Consider the following 24,149-nt stretch of genomic DNA (forward strand, 5'->3'; position numbering starts at 1 on the left):
TCATCACTGGCTTGCGGAGCTAGGCAGAAACTGTTTCCCTGACTGCTGAGAAGTTGGCATCTAAGCAGTAGACAGCACCCAAAGAGGCTTATTGCAGATGCTCCTTCACAATACTATGGAAGGACAGAGATCTTTGCATGTTGGGATTAAAGAGACAAAGACTCAGGGTGCTTCTGTGATTTCAATTAATTAGCCTCTCCGAACAATATAGAACTGAAGGGATTAGGAAATTCTGATCTACTTGCAAGAAGATTCTCAGTGGATAATGACATGGGGCTATCCCTTTGCTTCCATTTTAGAAAAAAAGCTGGGTGCTAAATTGTCAGGCCTCTCCATTTAGGAAGGAGTGGCGACTGGCTGGTTAGCTCAGCTGGTTAAGGTCAGAGGTTCAGATACCATATCTCTTACTGGCTAGTCACCAAAAAAAAAAAAAAAAGGAAGGAATAGTACAACTTGTATGGGTCTTAGTCTAAGGATGGCCTGGTTAGGTTTAACTAAGTATCAAAAGCTAGGCCTAAAGCTACTTCATGGCCTCCTACTGCAGATGGAAGCAGGGATAGAGAAAGAAGTAGTAGATTCTAAGAAACAGAGGTTTTAGTCTCATTTTCTACCTAAATAAAAGGTTGTAGTTGTGGTAGATATTGCCAGTTGCAGCAGTAGCACTACCACCAATGAAAGTGTAGCCACCATATCCAGATATAATATTTTTTCTTAAGGAAATTCCACAAAGACAAATGGAAATGTCTGAAATATCCTAGAAATCAAGCTAGTACCTCATGAGTTCAATTATAGCCAGTAATCCAGGGTTCAATCCCTGTACCAGCCAGCTGCCAAAACCAAAACAAAACAGAACAAAACAATTATAGCCAGTAAAAGTAGGGGTTCCTAGGGCCTTTCTAGGTATGAATCAACTTCTGAGTATAGTTTGAAGGGACAGAAAATGGTAAATAGTAATCTATCATTCTCATTTCCAGAGTTTTCTGGGCAATATATCATAATATCTGGGTAAAAAGTAGATATTTATAAGTTGTTGTAATAGTTACCCCAACTGTAGTTTCTAGGGGCTTTAAATTATAGTTTCAAGGCAGCTGGGGCAGGCCTCAGTCTGATTGTGAGAGAACAGATATCTTTGTTTGCTCCATTTGAACTGGCTGGATACTGGAGAGAACCAGATTTCTCTTTTAAAACTAGAAAACTATCCTGGTCTTAACGACCAACAACCACAGCAAGTTTTGCTAAAGTTTCTTACTAAGTTAAGTGGTTCAAATTGTTTTAACCTAGTTATTCACTGAATTCAGAGCAATCTAGCTTGCTACTGAAAGACAATGATCCTATGGGCAAGTATAAATTTTCCAGTTCCTCAAGGACAATATCATCATTCCCTGAAAAATCAAATGAGTTATTACTTCCTAAGTACATTCAACAGTGGCATTTAACATTTACACTATTGTTGACCATTACTGAAAGAACTACAGAAAGATACATAGTGGCATTTCATCATATATGCATTTAATTTATAAGAATATGAGCTTGGCAAAAAATATCTACAAAGAGAAAAATAATTTAAATACTGCTAAAGCCTTACTGCCATTCAACTCAATGAGCATATGCCTGAGTGAGTATGAGATGGCAGACACGAATCCAATATCCAGACCTCAGGAGATCTTAGTTCCTGTTCACTTAGGGAGCGGGCATCTGTCAGTGCCGGGTGTGATTCCATGTTTACATTTGGTACAACACGGCTCTGAAAACAATTATTATTATTATTATTATTATTTTACCGTATGCAATTTTCACCTTAAACATTGATTTCAGAATCTAAGTCTGGGTAAGATTCTGTGGCTGTACCACAGAGAACCTGAGTCATGTACTTGCAATGACAGTATATCACAAATATACAAGAAATGGGGACACAACACCAAAGATAGCCAGATCTCATCAAACCTGCCATTGACAAGAATCATAATGAAACTAACCCAGAATAGATTAAATCTTTAAGAACGTAGAGTTACATATCCTTTTATAGAGCTAGAGTGGATAAGCACTTCCTCACCAAAATAACCAGGGTTTAATGAAAGGATAAGCCTTTTCCAGAATTTTTCTTACAAAGACATGCAGGGGTTTACATGTAAATAGGCTGGTGCAGGCCTCACAGTTTCCCTGAGGCTAAGGGGTTTCTGGTCACCTTACTTACATCATGATATATAATAATATATCATATATATAATATATAGAAATATATATATAATATATAGAAAAATATATATATATAATATATAGAAATATATATATTATTATATATAATATATATATAATATATAGAAAACCAGAAGATAATCGTTATGCCCTAGCACAACCTATAAAATGCCATTATATTAACCAACATATTAGCAACATATTAGCATATTATCACCTGACAGTGGACATAAATTTCATCTATGGAAAAAGCTAAATTCTCAAAAAGTTAAGTACCTTAAAAATTACCACCCCCAAACTTAGTAACTGAATAATACCACTCTTGAGAAGGATACTGACCCTTTGAAAAAGTCCTGTTTGCTGAGTTTTTCTGACTGTACTAGCTGATACAGTAACTGGCCCATGTGATCCCTGGTGATCTGGCTCCGTTCCAGGGTGGACTCCACTCCCACTCTCACAAAAACATGTAGCAGGCCCAGGGCACTCAATTCTTCCACACACTGCATGGCTTCCTGTCCAAAAAGAAAACAAAGGCTTGTTTACTCCAAAATCTGGATAGGATTATCACAGTGTTAAGATAACTTTAAAATTTTTTACTTATAACAAAGTCAACAGAAAGCTCCACGAATAAGATAGTTTTTGTATCTTTGTTTAACACAATATATAGCTGGGTAAAATGTGCGCAGATATGGGCAATATTAGTCATGTTAAAAAAAAAGGTATATCTTTTTAAGGCTAATATGTTCAGGTTAACAGTTTTATAAAAGATCACTCAAAGGACAGAGTCAAAATGTATTTTTCTACACAATGTTTACCTATTTTATGATTAGTTAAAAAATGAAAATGGTATATTATAAAATAAAAATTAAGTGTCATGATTCAGAGGCCTTAACATGGCAACTGAGGTTACTCGGTTGTGAATGAAAAAGGTCTTCCTTCACAGGAAAATTAAATTTAAGTGTATGGTTAGATTAAACACTACAATCCTTTTAGGAACTCCTTGTGGTATGGGGCTTGCTAACTGGTGCTTATTGTGGAGTGATCCAGCTAGGTTGGTATCTCCGGCCTGGAGGGTAAAAGCCTAGCAGCCAGTGTTGCTGAGTCACCAATATAGCAGTATACCTCCCTGCCCTCAACTACTACAACTGGTCTGGCGTCCCTGAGTCCAAAATCCTTTGGTTTGACCTCTGGAGAAAGCAGCTTTTCTGAGGGGGAAGATGCACATGACAAGGGCAGCCAACTGTCGCATCGAGGCATCTCACCACTGCCACTTTTTTCCCCCTCAGCTACTTTAATACCTCACCCACGTTAACTTTTTATCTAAAAAACCTCCAAACTTAGAGAGAACTTAAATACTACAATGCACAACTATATCTTCACTTTGATTTAGATTAATCAATTGTTACTTTTCTTTTTCTCTAAATAGCCAAGAAATTTAATATTAATAAATGTCAATAAAAATATTATCTGATATATAGTACATATCTGAATTTCCACAATTGTCCCCACATGTCCGATAAAGATTTTTGTTGTTGTTGAGTCCAACTGAGAACCTGACATTACATGTCATGATGTCTCTTTAGATTCCTTTAATCTGTTTTTGAAACATTTGGGCCAGCTGTCATCTTTCTTATATGCACTTTTAACCAACCAATCCCCTCTGTTTCCAGCTGTATCTATACTTCACACACATTTTTAGTTTACTATATAAATTATCACTTATTTCCACTAATTTCCAACTTCCAGAATGTTGCTGCTGTCTATTCCCTGGGATCTTCATTCTTGTGGGTTCTGGCCACATTTTAATATGTTAACATCATTATAACGCCTTTTCAGGAGGGAGAGAAAACGAATGCAAGTATTCAATCCTTAGTATTTAACCTGAATTGATTAAGTGTCTTAGGACTGAGTCACAGTGTCACAGTGTCATTCACTGTGTCTGCTGCATAAAGGGTCAACTAACTATATCATGATACTTCCAGTGTCACAGTAGTTCATAACTTTACCCTCTGCCCTGATTTTCTCATAGTTTATTTCTTCTTGCCTTTGAACTCTCAGTTGAAATGACATTTCCTGTAGTCTTCTTGGACTCCCCCACCACTGGCTATCACATTACTTAACTGTACTTCTCTACACTGAAATATAATTTTTCTTTTGGTAGATATTGTTTACTTATTACCTATCTTTAGGGCCAGACTTGCCTGTATAGTCCCTCTAGAATGTAAACTTCATAAATGCAAACTATGTTGATCACTACATATACTGTGGTATATCCAGGCATTATCCCCTAAAATGTGGTTGGCACATTTTAGGTACCCAATAAATATATAACACAGAAGCTAAAAACACACATGGTGGAGTCAGATATATGTAGGTTTGAATCCTGGCTCTGCCACTTACTACTGTATGAGTTTAGGAATGTAACTTAAATCTTTCAGGCTTGAGAGATCACAGGGTTACTGTGAGGATTGCATATATTAAAAACAAAACAAACAAACAAAAAAACACTTGGCACATTGCAAGGCACAAAATAAGGGCTGAATAAATATTAATTTGTTTTATTGATAACAATAGCACCTACTGAGAAGATGTTAGAAATAAAACTCTTCCTTAGGATAAGCTCTGTAAGTCTTTAGCATGACACACTATAATACCCTAAAAGGTAATAAAATAAAGCACGATTTGTGCCCTGAAGCTAGAAGCCTAGCTTTGAATCCTGGATATGCCACTTATTAGCAGTATGATGATGAGCAAGTTACTTTACATCTTTACACCTCAGTTTCCCTATCTGTAAAAATGGGTATTATAATAATACCAGCTCCAGTAGGGTACTATGAGGATTACATGAACTAATACACATAAGATATGCAGAACAGCACCAAACACATAAAGCCCTTGATTAATGCCCAACATTGTTTCCTAGCTGTTATGGCCACTCTGCAGGCATAGCTGCCTTACACACTGCATAGCATAATTCTAAAGTTGTAACTGACTCTGCCCCTTCCAGATTGCAGGCCTGCTTGCGGGCTCAAGATTCTCCAAAGGGTCCTCTTGTCACACTTAAGTGTTACTATGGTCTTTTCCTCTCTATGCCTCCAGTTTATCATATGATCCTATTTTTCCCCTTTCAAAGTGTTTGTCATTCACTGACATTTGTACATCCTTCAAATTATGTCTAAAGCCATCTCCGCTGCTTTTATTACTGTCTCCACTGTCCATCTTTCTTAGCCTTTCAATTTTCTTGTAAGTCTTTCATATTTCCTCACTTCCCTGCAAGAAAAAATGCTGTGATGCCAGTTTACGAGACTGCTCCTCATTTTCCAGGAAGCTAACTAATGACTCACAGTACATCAGGTATATTCTCTGGCTCTTCCCAGCTAATGCTCATTTATTTTGCTGCATTTCCAAGGGCTTCTGCTAAGCACTCCTCTCTACCACACTGGCCATCAAAAACTTCTTCCTATATCTTCTGAATTTTGGACAATTTCAGAGGCTTGAGGATTTTAGAAGGCTTGGCTATAGATAACAAAAGTGATTTTTGTGTATAGAAAGCAGATAATAACTAGATTATCAAGAAAACAAGTAATCTTGAAAAAATTTTTAATATAATGCGAAAGCAAAAGTAGTTAATATATCTGACAAATATTTTAACAGGAAGGCAATTTTACCAATAAGCCTCTCCTGACCTCAGATCACTAAACTAGATCCTGTTGTGTGATATCTCCTAAGATCCTATTGGTCTACTAGCATTTATCATAATTAAAATTTAACTAACTGTGGAGTTATCCGTTTATGATCTGTCTCTGCCACTAGACTGTAGGGCTCATGAAGTCAAGTAGCTTGTCTATCTTATTCACTACCATCCTAAAATAAAGATCAGGAGAAGGTAAGGGTTAAAGAAGGGCAAAATTGAAAACCATGTTCTTGAAGTGTCTCACTTAGGCTGTCTAAGTGAGACACTTTAAGACATTTTGCTTATTTCTTTGTGCCTCAGTTTTCTTCTTTTTTTTTTTTTTAAAAAAAAAAAAAGATAACCGGTAAAGGGATCTTAACCCTTGACTTGGTGTTGTCAGCACCACGCTCAGCCAGTGAGCGAACCGGCCATCCCTATATAGGGATCCGAACCCATGGCCTTGGTGTTATCAGCACCACACTCTCCCAAGTCAGCCACGGGCCGGCCCATGCCTCAGTTTCCCACTTAAGAAATAAAGAAAAAGTAACACTAGCCATATGAAGGTACTTCAAAAGGTCCATGGAAAAATAGAATTAAAAAATGAATCTTTCTGAGAACAATGATAAAATGAATCATCATTTTGTGAAGCCCGTAACAGGTATATATGTAGGGTACCAGGAATGCCTCATAATGATAATGTGTTGTTTTTATTCATTAAGTATCAAAGTCCATTAGTGAGGATGGATTGGTACCCATTCTTTCTTTCCACCACTTTATCTTGTGAAACTACAGTATCAATTTAAAAGAGAGTAGTTGGCAAAAATGTATCAGAGTTAAACAAAGTGAACTGTGTAGGACTTAGATCACCCAGTCTAAGTCTCACCAGTTCACAATGAAAGGTCTCTGTCACAGAGCTTTGTGTTGTTGCTTTCTTTAAAAAAAAAAAAAAAAAAAAAAATCATCTACCTTAAAATCATTAATGTGTAGAAATTCATCAATGATAGATCTGGATTTCCTCTCCATCTCCTCTTCTGATAATGCAGGCTTGTCAGGGGCTGACAGTGCTACAATTTCTGATTTCACTACTAGTGAGGTAAACAAAAAATGAGACAGTAAAAATGACAAAAATTGCCATTAAAATGGTGGAACTATGGTTGACAATATTTATGCATTGTTGCACCGTTTTTTAGTAAAGGCTTTAAACAGACGCAAGTTTGACAAAGGAAGACATCTAAAAGCAGAACACAGAAACCTTTTATTTTAGAAGAGATAGGCACCAAATAACTTCATAATCTACAACAATTAAGAAGATTTAGGGACATGATATATTTTTATAATTAGAGCTTTTTTTATTTCTTTCTGTATTTTGATGCCTCCCATTGCTTCGATGATGAAAGCATGTGAGGCCTTCACAATCCTGCACACAGCTTTAGCCACATTGGCTTTTGGCAGTTGCCTGAATTTAGTTCCTCCTCCTACAGCTCTGCTCAGGTTGCTCCTACTGTCTGGAATGCTCTTTCTCTCTGGTCCACACCTGTCCCTCCCTGCAAACATGTTTCATTCCTACTGGTCCTTCAGATGTGGGAAGCCTCTCCTGACATCCCCCCACCCTAACACTAGATAGTTCCTTTGTTAAGTACTCTCTTAGAACTAAATTCCTTTCCTTCATAGCATTTTTCTCAGTTTGTATCTTTTGTAGAATTACTTTACACAGGTCTTTCTGACCCAGACAGACTGAAGGCCGAAAGGAGGGTTCAAGTGCCTAATGCTCACTGTGCATCTCATTAATGAACAAATGACCCAGACAATAACACACTTAAGGCAGCTGTGTTATATTATTCACTACACACAAGATATTTTCATGTTTTATTCTGTTATGCTCCAAAAGTAACTACCACAGATAAGAAAGCCACATGTCCCTACCACTATATGATCTGAAACCTACTGGGAGAAGACACTTCAATTTGCCTCTGAAATCTACTTAAAGAATACAGTTATGGAAACAATTTAAATAGTGAAACAAATCTGAAAGCTAAATAAATGCTATGAACAACCAGTATTACCTCATGATTAAGATTTAAAAGATGCTAAAAATTGTCAAACTATTTTTCAGTGACGTCATTACCATCATCATCAACATCATCATCATGACATCTAATATCTTTTGAAAACTTCATATTTATCAGGTAATATTCTAGGTGTATTAACATGTATTGTATTTACATGTATTAACTTCTCTTTTAATCTTCATAATAATGTAGGTACAACTTATCACTGTTTAACAGATGAGGAAAGTGAAACACAGATAAGTTAAATTCATAAGGAAATTTTCTGAGCATTATCTGAGCAGGTTCTCCAAGGAAGGTGGAGGCAACAAAGACAATCTGAAACCTTCTCTTTGGTTTGCCTAGTACTGGGGCTCGATAAAGTGAAAAATGTCACACATTTAAGGGACTCTAAACAGCATACGAACTCTAACAGCAATGTTTAGTGGGGTGTTAATTAGGGGACTTGTAAGAAATTCGCATTGCATAATGTACAGCAAGAGGGCCTCATCACCACAACATTTAACAGAGAAAGGGGAACAAGGACAAACGGCCAAGCACAGACCACCTAGAGAATGAGAACTATGTTATAAAACTACGAAGCTGCCATTTAACTTTTTAAGATGCTGGTGTGGGTGCTGCTATTGTGTGTTGATTCTGAAATCTTCTTAGGCACAAGGTCTCCTTTGTATTTTTCCTTCCAAATTTAAAGCCCAAATCTTGGTCTCTATCTATTCAAATGAAGCCTCTCACCTGACTCCCTGATTTTGCTCCGCTCGGCTTCAGTGCTGTTCCTCTCCACATCCATGCCTCCTGTGAGCTGTTTCACAGTCTCTAGCATCTCTCTCCGTTGCTCTTCTTGGGACTGATTGTCCAACAGGTCTTTACTGCTGCTGCCTCTCAGGAAAGTGTTTGGACGAGCTGTCGCAGATGGAAGGGGCTTGTCATTCTTCTCCCTGCCCATGCTTCCACGACTTAGAAGACAAAAACAACACTTTTCAAAATAAAGACAACCCTATCCCCTAAAAAGGGGATTTTCTAAAAGTATGCAGAATAATTTTTCATAGATAACTTTAGATGTGTGAGGCACCCATTATATTTCAAAATATAATTATTCATATAAATAAGTAAAATCAGAGTGAATTATAATGGAATATTTAAGATGTTTTAACTTTTTTCTTTAATGGGAAAAGAGATATTACTTAAAAATTTTAAATGTCAGTGGTAATTCCTTATTTTAAGTTTTAAAATCTTTTAAGAAAAAGATGACAGTGATGAAAGCATGAACTAAATGAATGAAAGGTAAATAAATACCATAAATTTCTATCTTAGAAATTATACAATGATACCTTCGGTATTCAGAAACTTCAAATATATGGAAAATATCTGAGAACCAAGTAGAAATAGTCTTATAGTTCATTCATTTTAACTGGGACTCTTCATATCTCCCTATTTAGTAGCTTAGATAATTCAAATCAACGGGGAAACAGTTTGTTGGCTCATGGCAGCTCAGAAGCAGCAAGTTAAAAGGGAGAGGACTCAGAGGCTGAACAATGGTCTAACCATTGTGAGAAAACATATACAAGTACTTAAAAAGACGAGCCATCAGGAGAAATTTATGGCAGGGCAAAGAGCCACAAATACCTCAATAGCAAAACTGATGCTCAAGGACAATGAGTCATTATGAATAGTTGATTTGTGCTAAGTCTACTTTGTTTCAGAAACCAAGGAAATAAGTAACATAGTTTAGAAAGTCTACCTAATCAACTGATTACAATAAAAAAAAAGCAAAACTACTTCAGCTCTGAAAATGCTTATGTCAAAAATTTTTATTCTCTCACTTTACTATAGGTCCTCATTCATTCTAAGTAAACCAGCCAACAGAATACTTGACTTATCAATCCTACAAAAGTGAAAGCAGGAACACAGCAGAATACAGAGACTAGTGAAAACTAAAGGACAACCTCAAATTTAACTTGAAGAATAGTGTGACAGAGAAGTGTACGGTGCGCTGTCATGTTCTTTAACTCATACGCTTGAGGGCACTAGGTTATTCTAGAACATTGTGGGGCATTAGTTAAAGAGCCTCCCGTGCTCTTTGGGGGTGAGCCTGGCTTGTTTAAGGAGCGAACTATTAGAAATTTTCCAGATAACCTGACCTTTCCTTCAATCCCATCCCAAATCCACCATGGATTATCATCATAATCCGTGTGTGTGTGTGTGTGTGTGTGTGTGTGTGTGTGTGTGTGTGAGAGAGAGAGAGAGAGAGAGAGAGAGAGAGAGAGACACACACACACACACACACACACACACACACACACACACACACACACACACACACACACAGAGGCAAGCAGGACAGCCGCAAGTAAACATAAAAAGCTAGCTTCTCACCTAGTTAAAGTCCTTCGGGAATCAAACTCTAAAGGTGTGGATGATGCAGACCCTGAGGGTGCTGGAGGTTGCAGAGCAGAGAATCTGTTTAAACTGGAAGCACTTGATCGTAAGGCATCTTACAGGTGTTGAGGAATTAGAAAAAAATCCAAAAAAGAAAAGAAAAAGAAAAAGAAAAAAATACAAATAATGTGACTAAAATGCAGACACTCATTCACCTGCCTCACTGGAGTGGGGCCTGAGACAAGGCATTTCTAAAAGTTCAGGTGATACCAATCTCCTGGTCCACCTACCATACTCTGAGAAGAAACGAGTTAGAGGGAATTTGTATGTAAAAGAAAGTTTAGAAATCTTTGTTCACTATAACCATTTACTCCTTTAAAAATATAATTAAATTACCCTGGGTAGGGCACAGGGGTGGGAGAGGTAAATAGGAGGACAACGGAGGCAAGCAAAAGCAGAACAAAACACTGCACTTTAACAAAGCTAACCAATACAAATGCTGTGATCTCATTTATATAAAATTATATATGTGAGTTTAAGTGAATACTTAAAATTTTTAAAATGTCAAGAAAGGTTGAAATTACTTAGGAGAAGGGCCATATGGGAAGGAGGTTAACACAAGTTTTTCTTCTTTCCACTGGGCTTCTTTAGCTACTAAGACATGTGTGTGATGGTCCAAACATTTTCACTCCTAGAGTCAAATCTCTCGAAATCTGATTTTTGATAATGATTTTGAAAAATGTTTCAATGCAATTGTTTACTCTTTTACAATTCCCTAAAATTAAAAGTTTCTGCATATTAAGACTCTCAGCAAAATGAAGTTCCCCCCCTTTTTTTTTTTCCTAAAAGATGACCGGTAAGGGGATCTTAACCCTTGACTTGGTGTTGTCAGCACCACGCTCACCCAGTGAGCAACCGGCCATCCCTATATGGGATCCGAACCCGTGGCCTTGGTGTTATCAGCACCGCACTCTCCCGAGTGAGCCACAGGCCGGCCCCATGAAGTTCCCTTTTAATTTAGGGCCCCAGTCATTTCTCTCACTATACTGAATTTGTGAACAACAACATACTAACACAGGAACCTAAAAGATTAAGATCTTAATTAAAAAGCCTAACTGAACTGAAAAATTTTAAATATATAAAATATCTAAGGATCCTTACTGAGACAGAAACCCTTGATCTACGCTAATCAGAGAGGGCCAGCAACTTTTCCTAAAATCATTACTCAATGACTGTGAGAATGTGCTGTAAGGCCAATGCTAATAGACCACACCTAGGCTGGAGAAGGGACACTCCACACTTACCAGTCTCGCTTGCCTTTGCTCCACCACTGCTGCCTTTTCCCCAGCTGCCCAGCTGGGCTTTAGGTACCAACTGAATTTTCTCATCAATTGTGGGCTGTAACATAAGTGACCACAAGTTGATTATAGGAAATATTCTGAAAGAATAATTTTTCTTTTCCTTCTTTCTTTTTCTATGCAGTAGAACTAATTTTAGCAACAAAATTCTGTTTGGAATGGCAATTTAAGAAATATATATTGGGGCTGGCCAGTTAGCTCACTTGGGAAAGCTTGGTGCTAATAACGCCAAGGTCAAGGGTTCAGATCCCTGTACCGGCCAGCCACCAAAACAAAACAAAAACAATGACAAAAACTAGGACACCACCAAAAAACATAAATCGGAGGCTGTTCTCATTAAAGTGTGATCCCTGTGGCCCCTGAATCACTTCCATGGACTCCAGTTTCCGTAAAACACAGTTTGATGGCAATGGTCTGGAGAATGCATTCTCCTAATTAAGATGGTTTATTAATTTGCCAAATATAGGCAGTTTCTAATGACTATTCTTATGCTATAATGCCCAGTAATTTTAAAAAGAAAACGAAATACTACAAAATTAACTCATTAATCTCTTTACATGATTGTCAGAAAACAGGTCAACAGACAAAAATTTCATGTTAAGGTTAGAGATGGGGGTAGAAGATGAGTATTCAATAAAGAGGAATAAAAGAGAATGAAATGTCAGAGAACACAGGGAGTTAAGGTGCCTGATATATCTCTCACATTTAACCCTCCAAGCCCAACCTTAATACAAGTGAAGAGAATTATACTGTAATGCATACTATCATAAAACACATATTACATAAAAGCTAGAAGGCAGCGCTTTGTAACAAAGGTATTTCTATATTCCGACAACTCTTAATACACTGCCTCACTATGTAACATACACTTACACGAATCTCTTCCAATTAACAATGAATATGTTTAATGGTTTTAAACTTTTTCTAGGATACTCATGTAGAGCATCTACAGTGTAACTCTCTCTGAATACAGAAAATTTATTAACAAACAATTTACGTATTTTTCTTTTTTGGCAGCTGGCTGGTACAGGGATCAAACCCTTGGACCTTGGTGTTAGCACCACGCTCTAACCAACTGAGCTAACCAGCCAGTACTAATTTGTGTATTTTTCAAAATATTAAGGTGGTAATGTTGGAGGTTTGGTACCAGCACTATTCTTTTTTATAGTGTCCGTGTACAAAAACTGTAATATTTAAAAACACAAATGCTATTTTTTTGAAGTAATTCTCAAGGATGTTAGGGCTGATGTTGGAGGAATTCTTTAAATATAGGTTTTGGTTAAAATTTTCTCTTGCTGGAAACGGAGATGGATGGGAATCAAGTTGTACTGAGCAATAGAATTCCTATTCTGAGACATAAACAACTAGAAGAATGTACTAGAATCTTGGTACATTCTAGTACATCATCAAGAAAGATCCAGAGGGGGAATGTTCTACCCTGAAGCAGAGCTTTGACAAAACCACGAAGATGCAAATGACATAGCCCATTTTAAGTCCAATTTTCTCAAAGTCTTTTACTTTTTGTCAGATATCTTCTTTCACTTGACGTTTTCACATTAGCTTATATTGTCTTTAGTATCCTGCTGGAAGGCTGCCAATTTTCACAACTATGGAAAATATATTACAAGTAAGGATTAAATTAGACTTGCAAATGATTTGCAAAACCCACTGGACTATAGAGGTTTCCACTTTTATCAAATTTAATTCTGTTTTCTCTACTTTCTCCAAAGTTCTTCATCCTATATATAAAATGTGATCAACTTCTACTGCTGAAAACATCTGCTATGAGAAAATTCTTTCCTCTTACTATCCATGGATTCTCAAAAGAGAAGAAAGTAGAATACATTAAACCTTTATTACAGAATGATTTCAGTAGGTCCTCTGTGATTTCTTTCAGGCTTTGGATATGACAAACCATTAATTCCTTTCATGGTTACAATTAAACAGGTAACTGCTTCTTCCCCAGAACTAAGGATACGCTGTATAAAAACTTGCAATGACTGAGGAAGGCTTCTGGTGTATCTTTGTTATCATCTCTTATATTAAGGATCTTATTACTCTAAGAATTAACCTAATCACTTCCTTTCTAGTAAACTCTTGTAGAAATAAAAAGGACTAATGCCAAGACAAGTGTGTGGAATACACTGATCAATACTGACTTGTAAAAAAGTTTCTGCATTAAAAAACAACCACCCCATAAAATATGCAATACTGCTATTTTATATAAGCATGAAGTACTTTTGAGACTCATGTTTTGGGACTGCTGTAAATTGTGTCTTAAATGTTACACTCACCTTTGTAATTTTCAGGAATTTTGAGGGGTCCAGTACTCGACTGTTCTTGGCCCCTTGTACAGTGTTCCACCCACCTTCGTCCACCCTCTGGACACCTGCAGGGAGAACAGAATGAGCTAGTCTCTCATCTCTCTTATGTCAGTTTGATACTCACAGTCAGCAATATTTTCAACTCAGCAATTCCAATCAAAACCAAGGAAAAAGATAAAAGAAGCTGTTAAAACACTGCTGACAGACTCTTTTAATACCCATAGCATGAAAATATCAAGTAGAACTCTGATTATTTTGCATCTCCCATGAAACATTGTTGACATAGAAGAAACCAACTGACCCAAACGAATTCAGTGCTGGACAAGACAGGCCCAAATCTAATGTTTATTAAGGTAATGACTAGAACACTTTGGGAGAAGTCAGATGGACATTATTTATTCTAAAGTTTATGTCACTTAATGGTATCAAGTATGCTTTCTTCTCCCAAATCTGATTCTTTGACATTTCAGCTACTTAGGTGGAAAACCTTGTCTCCTCATTCCCTCATACTTCACACGCAATTTGTCAACAAATCTTGTCAGTTCAACCTTCACAATATATGCAGAATCCAGTCCCTTCTAACTACTACCACCATCAGCAGTTTTGTTTAAGCCGCCGACATTGCTTTCCTGAACTACTATAAAAACCTCCTCATTGGCTTGCCTGCTTCCACCCTTGTCTGCTTTCCTCATGGCAGTCAGTGTGATCCTAGTAAAATATGTCACATCCTATCATTTTTCTGTTCAAAAACACTTCTAATATCTTTCCATCTCACTCAGAAAAAGACAAGATTCCTTATAAATGGTGTACCAAGCTCTAAATAATTAATCTGGCTCCCTGCTACCTCTCAGTCCCCATCTTCTACCACTCTCCCCCTGAGGCCCTGCCTTGAGTTGAATGTCCCCTCAAAACTTGATCCACACTGTAACTGTTGACAGTGGGAAATCTATTATGTTAATAGAAAGGTGGGGCCTTGAAGAGGTGATTAGATTGTAGGACCATGCCATAATGAATGGATTAAAAATGGTGGTCATGGGTGTGTTCTGAGGGCTTTAAAAAGAGAATGAATGAGGTTAGTCTCTGCTCTCTCTGCTCCACCATTTTTCTGCCATGTGAGACCCCTACATTACTGCAAAGCAACCATCACAGAAGACTCACCACATGTGTTCCCTAGTCTTCGGACTTCCTAGACTCTGAAACTGTAAGCAATAAATTTCATTTTCTTACAAAGTACCCAGTTCTGTGTATTTTATTATAAGCAACAGAAACAGACTAATAAAGAAAACTGGTACCAAAGAAGTGCAGTGTTGCTTATAACAAATACATGAAAATGTGGAAGCAGCTTTGGAACTGGGTGTTAGGCAAAGGTTGGAGGAGTTTGGAGGACTCAGAAGAAAAAAAGAAAACCAGGGAATTTGGAATGTTTGAGAGACTGGTTAAATGGTGGTGACCAGAATGCTTATGGAAATATGGACTATAAAGACCACTCTAAGGAGGTCACAGATGTAAATGAGAAGGGACTTATTAGAAACTGGGGCAAAGATCAACCTTGCTATGGACTGGCAAGGAACTTGGCTATATTGTGTCCATGCCCTAAAGACTTTTTGGAAGTTGGAACTTAAGAGTTGTGAACCAGAATACTTGGCAGAAGAAATTTCTAAGCAGCAAAACATTACGGAAGCTGCATGGCTACTTGTAACAGTATATGCTGAATTATGGCAGCAAAGGCACAATGTAAAACCACAAATCAAAAGGGAAGCAGAGTGTAAAGATTTGGAAAATTTGCAGCCTGGCCATGTGGTAGAGAAGTAGAGAGCATTTCCAGAAGAAAAATGCAATGGTGCTAAGAAGAGTAGTAGAAAAGAAAGGGATTATTAAGAGAAGGACGAAAAGGCCCTGAAGGCACTGCAGAAGCCTCTGGGACCAACCCTTCCATTTCAGGCCCAAAGGCCCAGGGAGACAGAATGGTCTTCGGGAACAGGCCTGAGGTGCTCTCCATGGGCTTGCTGCCCAGGGCCACCTTGGAATGCTGCTCCCCACACCAGCACCCCAACTGCTTTGGCTGTTCTAGCTGTAGCTAAATTGGCCCCAGGCATGGCTGGACCTGCAGCTTTGAAAGATACAATGGAAGCCTTGGCGGTGTCCCCGTAGTAATAGGTCTGCAGGCTAGCAGAATGCCAGAGCTGCGAAGGCTTGGGAGCCTCCACCCAGATTCCAAAGGATGTGTGGAAAAGTCTGGGGTCTCAGGAAGAGATCTATCGCAGGGGCAGAGTCACTGCAGATAGCCTTTACTAGAGCAATGCCAAGTGGAAAGGTGGGGTCAGAGTTGCAGCAGAGAAACCCCATCAGCACCATGTCTAGTGGAGCCAAGACAGCGGGACTGCCATGGAGACCCCAGAATTCTGGAGCTACCAGAGTGGAACACCAATCTGGGAGAGCTGAAGCATCACCTGAGACCAGGAAAGCGAAAGAAATGGAGCTGCCTAAAGACCTGGGGTCTCAACCCCTGCACCAGCTATGTGTAGGATGTAGAACATGGTATCAAGGTACATGATTTGCCAGCTTTAAGATTTACTGCCTGCCCTGCTGGGTTTCAGACTTGCTTGGGACCTATTACACCTTCCTTTTAGCTTATTTCTCCCTTTGGTAATGGAAATATGTACCCTATGCTTGCCCCACCATTGTATCTTGGCAGTATATAACTTCTTTTGATTTCACACATGGGACTTTGAACTTTGGACTTCTGAGTTGAAACAAGACTTTAAGGATGGAATGAATGTATTTGTATGTGAAAAGGACATGAGTTTTGGGGGGCATGGGTGGAATGTTTTTGGTTGAATGTCCCCTCAAACTTGATCCCTACTGTAACTGTTGAGGGTGGGAAATCAATTATGTTAATTGAAAGGTGGGGCCTTGAAGAGATGATTAGATTGTAGGACCATGCCGTAATGAATGGATTAAAAATGGTGGTCAGGGGCATGGTTCTGAGGGCTTTAAAAAGAAGAGTGAATAAGGAGGTTAGTCTCTGCTCTCTCTGCTCTGCAATTTTTTGCAATGTGATACTCTGCCATCACTGTCACCACTACTACAGCTCTCATCAGATATGTTCCCTGGACTGCGGACTTCCCAGCCTCATAAACTGTAAGCAATAAATTTCATTTTCTTTATAAAATACTCAGTTCCATGTATTTTGTTATAAGCAACAGAAACAAACTAACACAGGCCCTTTGCTCCAGCCACCCTAGGCTCCTTGCTGTTCTTTGAAAATGCTGCTTCAGGACCTTTGTACTTATTATTCCCATGACCTAAAACCTTCTTTCCCCAGATATCCACATGACTTAACTCCTTAAGCTGCTTTAGATCTTTGCTCAAACTGTTAACATCAATTTTTTTTTATTTTTATTTTGTCAATATACAATGTAGTTAGTTATTGTGTCCCATCACCAAAACCTCCCTCCCTCCTCCCTCTCCCCCCTCCCACCCAGATGTGTCCCCTCCATTTTCTTGTTGTAAGAGCTTTAAAAAAAAAAAAGTTGAGGTTGTTAAATCTTCCTCTCCCCCCCCCTCCGGTTTTTGTTGTTGTTGTTGTTGATGATGTTGTTGTTGTTGCTGTTTGTTTGTTGGTGTGTGTGTGTGAGTGTGTGTGTGTGTGTGTGTGTGTATGTATGTGTGTGAATTGATTCAAATACTGTGTTGAATAGGAGTGGTGAGAGTGGGCATCCTTGTCTGGTTCCTGTTCTTAAAGGAAAAGCTTTCAGTTTTTCCCCATTCAGGGTGATATTGGTGGTGGGTTTATTATATATGGCTTTGATTATGTTGAGATATTTTCCGTCTATACCTAATTTATAAAGGGTCTTTGTCATGTGTTGGATTTTATCAAATGCTTTTTCGGCATCAATAGAGATGATCATATGGTCCTTGTGTTTGATTTTATTAATATGGTGGATCACATTTATTGATTTGCGTATGTTGAACCAACCTTGCTTCCCTGGGATGAATCCCACTTGATCGTGATGAATGATCTTGCATATGTGTTGTTGTATTCTGTTTGCTAATATTTTATTGAGGATTTTTGCATCTATATTCATCAAGGATATCAGCCTGTAGTTGTTAACATCAATTTTAATAGTTTCCCCAACTTCCCTACTGCAACCTCTGTTCACCAAGCCTTACACTCCTTTCCTTTAATTAGCATATTCGTTACTACAAATCATGATTTTTCTTTATGCCCCTTACCCAACCTATTATTATTGTGGTTTCTCTCTCTCTCTCTCTCTCTCTCTCTCTCTCTCTCTCGTCTTTCCTTCTTAGCACCTAGTTATGAGTGAGGACATGCGGTATTTCTCTTTCTGCTTATTTCACTTAACGTAATTTTCTCCAGGCTCATTCATGTTGCTGCAAATGGCAGAATTTCATTCTTTCTTATGGCTGAGTAGTATTCCATTGTGTATATATACACCACATTTTCCTCATCCAGTTGTCTGTAGATGGTTGGTTCCATATTTAAGTTGTTGTAAATGGAGCTGCAATGAACATATGAGTGCAGGTATCCCTTCGAATGCTGATTTCCATTCCTTTGCATATATACCCAGTAGTGGAATTGCTGGATTATACGGGAGTACTACCTGTAGTTGTTTGAGAAACCTCCATGCTGCTTTCCACAATGGCTGTATTAATTCATAGTCTCACCAACAGTGTAGAAGAGTTCCCCTTTCCCTGCATCCTTGCCACCAATTGCTATTCTTGGTCTTTTTAATAATGGCCAGTCTAACTGGGGTGAGATGATATCTCAATGTGGTTTTGATTTACATTTCCCTGACAATTAGTAATGTTGAGAATTTTTTCACATACCTGTTGGCCATTTGTAGTCTTCCTTTGAGAAATGTCTATGCATCTCCTTTGCCCATTTTTAAAATTGGATTATCTGTTTTTTTACTGTACAGTTGTTTGAGTTTCTTATATACTCTGAATATTAATCCCTTGTCAGATATATAGTTTGCAAATTTTTCTCCCATTCCATAGGTTGTCTTTCCTCTCTGTTGATTGCTTCCTTTGCTGTGCAGAAGCTTTTTAGGTTGATATAATCCTGTTTATTTTTTCTTTTGTTGCTTGTGCTTTTGAGGTCTTACTCATAAAGTCTTTGCCCAGTCCTACTTATTAGAGTGTTTTCCCTATATTTTCTTTTAGTAATTTTATGGCTTCAGGTCTTATATTTAAGTCCATTTGGAGCTGATTTTGGTATATGGTGAGAGGTACAGATCCAGTTTCATTCTTCTGCATATGGATGTCCAATTTTCCCAGAACCATTTATTGAAGAGGCAGTCTTTTCCCCAATGTATGTTCTTGTTGACTTTGTCAAAGATCAGTTGGCTGTGAGTATGTGGGTTGATTCCCGGGTTTTCTATTTTGTTCCATTGATCCGAGGGTCTTTTTATGCCAGCACCATGTTCTTTTGGTTGTAATACCTTTGTAATATAATTTGAAGTTGATGCCCAAAACCAACACCCCAAAATCAGTAGCATTCTTATATTTGATAACAAACTAGCAGAAAAAGAAATCAAGAAAGCAAGCCCATTTACAATAGTTGCCAAAAAAATAAAATTCCTAGGAATCAATTTAACCAAGGAGGTGAAAGATTTCTACAATGAGAACTATAAAACACTACTGAAAGAAATTAAAGAGGACACAAAAAAGATGGAAAGACATTCCTTGTTCATGGATTGGAAGAATTAACATCGTGAAAATGTCTATTCTACCCAAAGCAATCTACAGATTCAAAACAATCCACATCAAAATACCAATGACGGGCCGGCCCGGTGGCGCACTGCTACAGTGCGCCGCTTGGGAAGTGCGGTGCCGCTCCCGCCAAGGGTTCGGATCCCACATACAGACCGGCCGCTCACTGGCTGAGCGAGGTGCAGGAGCAGCACCGAGGGTTGCGATCCCGTGGCTGGTCCCGGTCCGGTACGGGTGCAACACTGAGGGTTGCGATCCGTTGCCGGTCACGAAAAAAGACAAAAAGGAAAAAAAAAAAAAATACCAATGACATTCTTCACAAAAATAGAAAAAGCAATTGTAATATTCATATGGAACAAAAGACCCCAAACAGCCAAAGCAATCCTGAGCAAAAAAAATGAAGCTGGAGGCACAACACTTCCCTTGTTTATTTTTCTATAGAACAAGCTTATTTGACAAATTATACAAGTATATTTTACTTAAGTATTTACTTATTGTCTTCCCATCCACCTCCCAGTAAGATGTAAGCTGCATGAGGGAACAGACTTTATCTCTCCTGTTAAGTGACAGGCACTCAATAAATACTTGCTGAATGAATGAATAAAAGATCACCAAACCGTCTACCCAAAAGCTTTTCTGATCCTTACATACTCCTTGATTTTCTCTGGGTTATCTGATATTACTGATCATGAACAGACTTGCATCTTCCTTGTTTCTATGACACTTATTTCCTAGTTCTTTCTCTCCACTTGCTCTTTATCTGTCATTTTTCCAAGAGTTCTTTCTTCCTTTAGTCATCTGTGGACATCCTCTATGAATTAGGCTTTGATATCTTCTCCTTTTCTCTCTCAATCTAGTTCAATAATAAATAAAAGTCATTACCTGAAAGACACTGTGCTATACACTAGGGTGAGGGAAGTGATTAAGTGTAGCATCCTATGAAACTTAAAAGTAAACTTCCTTTCCTGGAGGAATCATGTCTCCTATGAGCTCTACTGTGTCTGTGATAAAGAATAACTAATGGTTATTGTGCCTTTACTATAAGCCAAATACTATGCTGATCAGTTTACATATATTACCTCATTTCATCCCCATGCAAATATGAGGTAGTTCCATTTTATAGATAAAGTGACTTGTGCAAAGTCATACAGCTGGGAAGCAGAACAGCTGAAATTAAAGCCAGTTAGGCTCCAGAGTCTATACTCTCAACTACTATACTGTATGACCCAGTCACTACCATAATCACCTCACTGCAAAGTGGATTAACGAGCATTTCCATTTGGATATCTCATGGTCATCTGAAAATAAACAGGCTCAAAAGAAAAATTATTATTTTCCTCTTAAAAAGGTTTCCTCGTCCACTGTTCCTAAATTTAGTCAATGGACTATTTTCTCAAGTATATAATGCCTTCTATTTCACCTGTTATATTTTTTGCATCTTTTTCTTCCATTCTATTCTTATTGCTACAAAGTCTCTCCTCCTTACACACAGGATTTCAGCAAGGGCAACATTGCTGAGCTCAATGTACCCCTTTGGTTCATCATGCGAAGAACAACAGACTAATGTTTATTACATACCTCAAGCATGACATTACTCCTTTGTTCAGAAATTTAGAATGGCTCCTTAATGTCTACCAAATCAAGTCAAAAGTTCTTAATCTAGCTCCATTCTTCCAGACAAACATTTTTCCATTGCCCTTAACACTTAAATTTTGCTTCAATTAGGCTTGTTTATTCCTTTTTACAATGTATGTTTATTTTAATTTCATGACTAAAATCCTTCTCTTCCAAATATCAACCATCCTTCAAAACTTAGGTTCAAGTGGGTCCTCCACAAAGATTTCTTCCAGCTTTCTCTCTCTTTTCTCTAAATTTTAACAACCTTAATGGAGAATATACTTCATAACTGATACTATCATCCATTTGCTTGACAAATGTTCCCTGTATTAGTTTTACCTTCCCAGATATACTGTAAGATTTTATAGGGAAGGAAATTTATTTTCTGCTTTTTTTATCTCTTACCAACACTGAGTATACAGAAGATGCTCAATAAAGTTTTTTTGATTATTGGTTTTGAAGTAGTCAAGAAATCATGTTTAGTTCCTGCATTTTCTGCTTTTAACTCAATAACTAGTCTCTAGGTGAAGGTGCTTCACTTAACAATTGCCGCTTTATTATTTGGGCTATTCTTTCTGGTTTCATTTTACACCTAAATAGAGAATTCTTAAATAACTACCCCTTAAATCCCAAGTTCTCCCAAGCCTGGTGGACTGCAGCCCTCACCTGGTCTTCTCTTCTCTTTGGTCATGAGCTGCTGGACCTTCCTTTGCTCTTCTTGTTCTTCTATTTTAGCCTCTTTGTGAATCTGTTCAATAGTTTTAGGCCCTTGATCTGCTCTTCGAGATACCCAATTACACTATAAAGGTAGAAAATCAGGTTATCAGATCATTAAAAATAAAAATGAAAATATCTGTACTATGGGCTGAGCCCATGGCGCACTCAGGAGAGTGCGGTGCTGGGAGCGCAGCAGCGCTCCCGCCGCGGGTTCGGATCCTATATAGGGATGACCAGTGCGCTCACAGCGCTCACTGGCTGAGTGCGGTGCGGCCAGTCTCAAAAAGGAAAAAAAAAAAAATCTGTACTATTCACGGCTGGAAATGTATAAAAAATCTACAAAATTTGGTATTACGGCAGATTCTCAACTGTCTTATAGATGGCACTATGTGCACTTTAGGGATTAGAGCCAAAGAATGAAATTCTTCTAAATCGACCCTGGTCAACTGTATGCTGAACATTCCAAAAGCCATTAGAGAAAAAAAGACAGAGTGAAAGACTGGCCCAAAATATATTTTATCATTACTTTATGCATTCAAAAGGAGGAGAGAGAAGGCGAATCAAGATGGATGAAAATTCCTTAGCCTTGCCTTTATCTGGGGTATTACTACTTAGTTAATATCACACTCTACAGGGGTCCTAAATAGAGAATGACTAGCATATTTCCTCCTTCAATATCATGGTTCTGGTATCCTACACAAAGTGCCACACCACTCTGCCCTTTGGTTATCCTCTCTACTAAGGACAAAACAAGGTGTCTCTTTATACTTCCTCTTTCCTTCCCAGATACAGTCTCAACATCTCATACAAGTATAAGTGGTTGAAGGTATAGGTGGAGAAGTTTTTTATATTTATTTACATTAACTAGAGACAAAGATGGCAAACATGTTTAAATCAGCATGCAAATTGTGATCAACTGGGTGTGGCTTTGGTAATATGCTATCAGTGCTATTTGGCCTGGTGTAGGACAGGGAAGAGGTGGGAATTGCATTCACTTTCTCTAGTTTAGAGTTGGCTATAGTATTATCCCTACAGGAGTTAAACCAAAAAAAAAGAGGCGGCAGTGACAAAAACTGCACCTGGTATGAGAAATGAGAAAAAAAAGCAGCAGAACAGGCGGGTCTAGAGGGAAAACAATAGAGAAGAAAACATCAACATCGATGAGCTGGGCACTTACATAATTATGTCACTGACTCTTTATAACAAATCTGCAAGGTAATCAACATCCCCATTTTAGAAATTAAAAATGTAAGGCTCAGGGAAGTTAAATGTATTCATTGTGAAAATGAGACTTTCTGATTATTCAGCTTACTAATTTAATTGGCTAAATTTAATTGACCACAGTTTGAATTCAGAATGGCTGATTTCAAAATTGCAATGTGGTATGATAATCAAGTAAAGAGAAAAAACATATTACAAGCAACAAGTCTTTTGTCCTTTTCCATAACTCTCTCATTAAAGTTTACCAATTCAAGTTCTAAGAGTCCTGAAGCAAAAGCATTAAGTTTTTTATACATGCAAATAAGACATCCTTCCCCAACTCAATCCTTAAAAGAGAATGAACTGATAGGCTTATTATTATTTTTTCCCCTACTCACCAGCCTTAGGTCTATCACATCTTGAAGCATGAATCGAATCCTAGATGAGGTTTTTCTTTCTTTCACAATTTTCTCCATCTGATTAAAGTACTGGTCCATACGCGGCTACAAGAGACAAAATCCTTAGTATTCTTGGCTAAGGAATTCAAATGTAATTTACCATGTAGAATTTTTAAATGTCTAAGGAATAACAACTTAGAGACAAAAAGCTAATGTGGTAGAATTTTCAATTGAGCACATGACCACTCAAAATTTTCCAGGATCCCTGGCAGCTGCCTTTGGTCATTAATTATAGGCCAGAATATACATGGAAATGTTATATTGCAACTCCCTGAAACCTCCCTTAAGATAGTTGTGGCTCTGTCCTTTGCCTCTTTTCCTACCTTCTCTGCTGAGAATAAGGACAAAGTTTCCACTGTAGGAATGGTAGAATGTTAAGTTAGAAGTACTTACTTCTGTTTTTTTTTTTTTTTTTTTTTTTTTTTTTT

At 37.9% G+C, this 24,149-nt stretch overlaps 1 protein-coding gene across 3 annotated transcripts in view; it reads right to left on the bottom strand.

The window, feature by feature from the left end:
* The window catches only part of EIF4G3 (eukaryotic translation initiation factor 4 gamma, 3), a 196,929-nt gene that overhangs the window by 30,886 nt on the left and 141,894 nt on the right, over positions 1–24,149 (bottom strand). For 2 of the 3 annotated variants that reach the window (XM_008590706.1, XM_008590701.1), the window contains 8 exons: positions 23,662–23,766; positions 22,013–22,145; positions 13,964–14,058; positions 11,616–11,709; positions 10,309–10,426; positions 8,668–8,888; positions 6,836–6,954; positions 2,536–2,708 (listed from right to left, as the gene is read on the bottom strand). In XM_008590706.1, the coding sequence (XP_008588928.1) occupies positions 2,536–2,708; positions 6,836–6,954; positions 8,668–8,888; positions 10,309–10,426; positions 11,616–11,709; positions 13,964–14,058; positions 22,013–22,145; positions 23,662–23,766 (1,058 nt within the window). Of the gene's footprint in view, positions 1–2,535; positions 2,709–6,835; positions 6,955–8,667; positions 8,889–10,308; positions 10,427–11,615; positions 11,710–13,963; positions 14,059–20,208; positions 20,583–22,012; positions 22,146–23,661; positions 23,767–24,149 lie in introns of those variants that run through there. The other variant, XM_008590697.1, reaches the window with a different exon arrangement.

This window comes from Galeopterus variegatus, unplaced genomic scaffold (genome assembly GCF_000696425.1).
Source record: "Galeopterus variegatus unplaced genomic scaffold, G_variegatus-3.0.2 Scaffold142, whole genome shotgun sequence".
In the NCBI taxonomy this organism is placed as follows: Eukaryota; Metazoa; Chordata; class Mammalia; order Dermoptera; family Cynocephalidae; genus Galeopterus; species Galeopterus variegatus.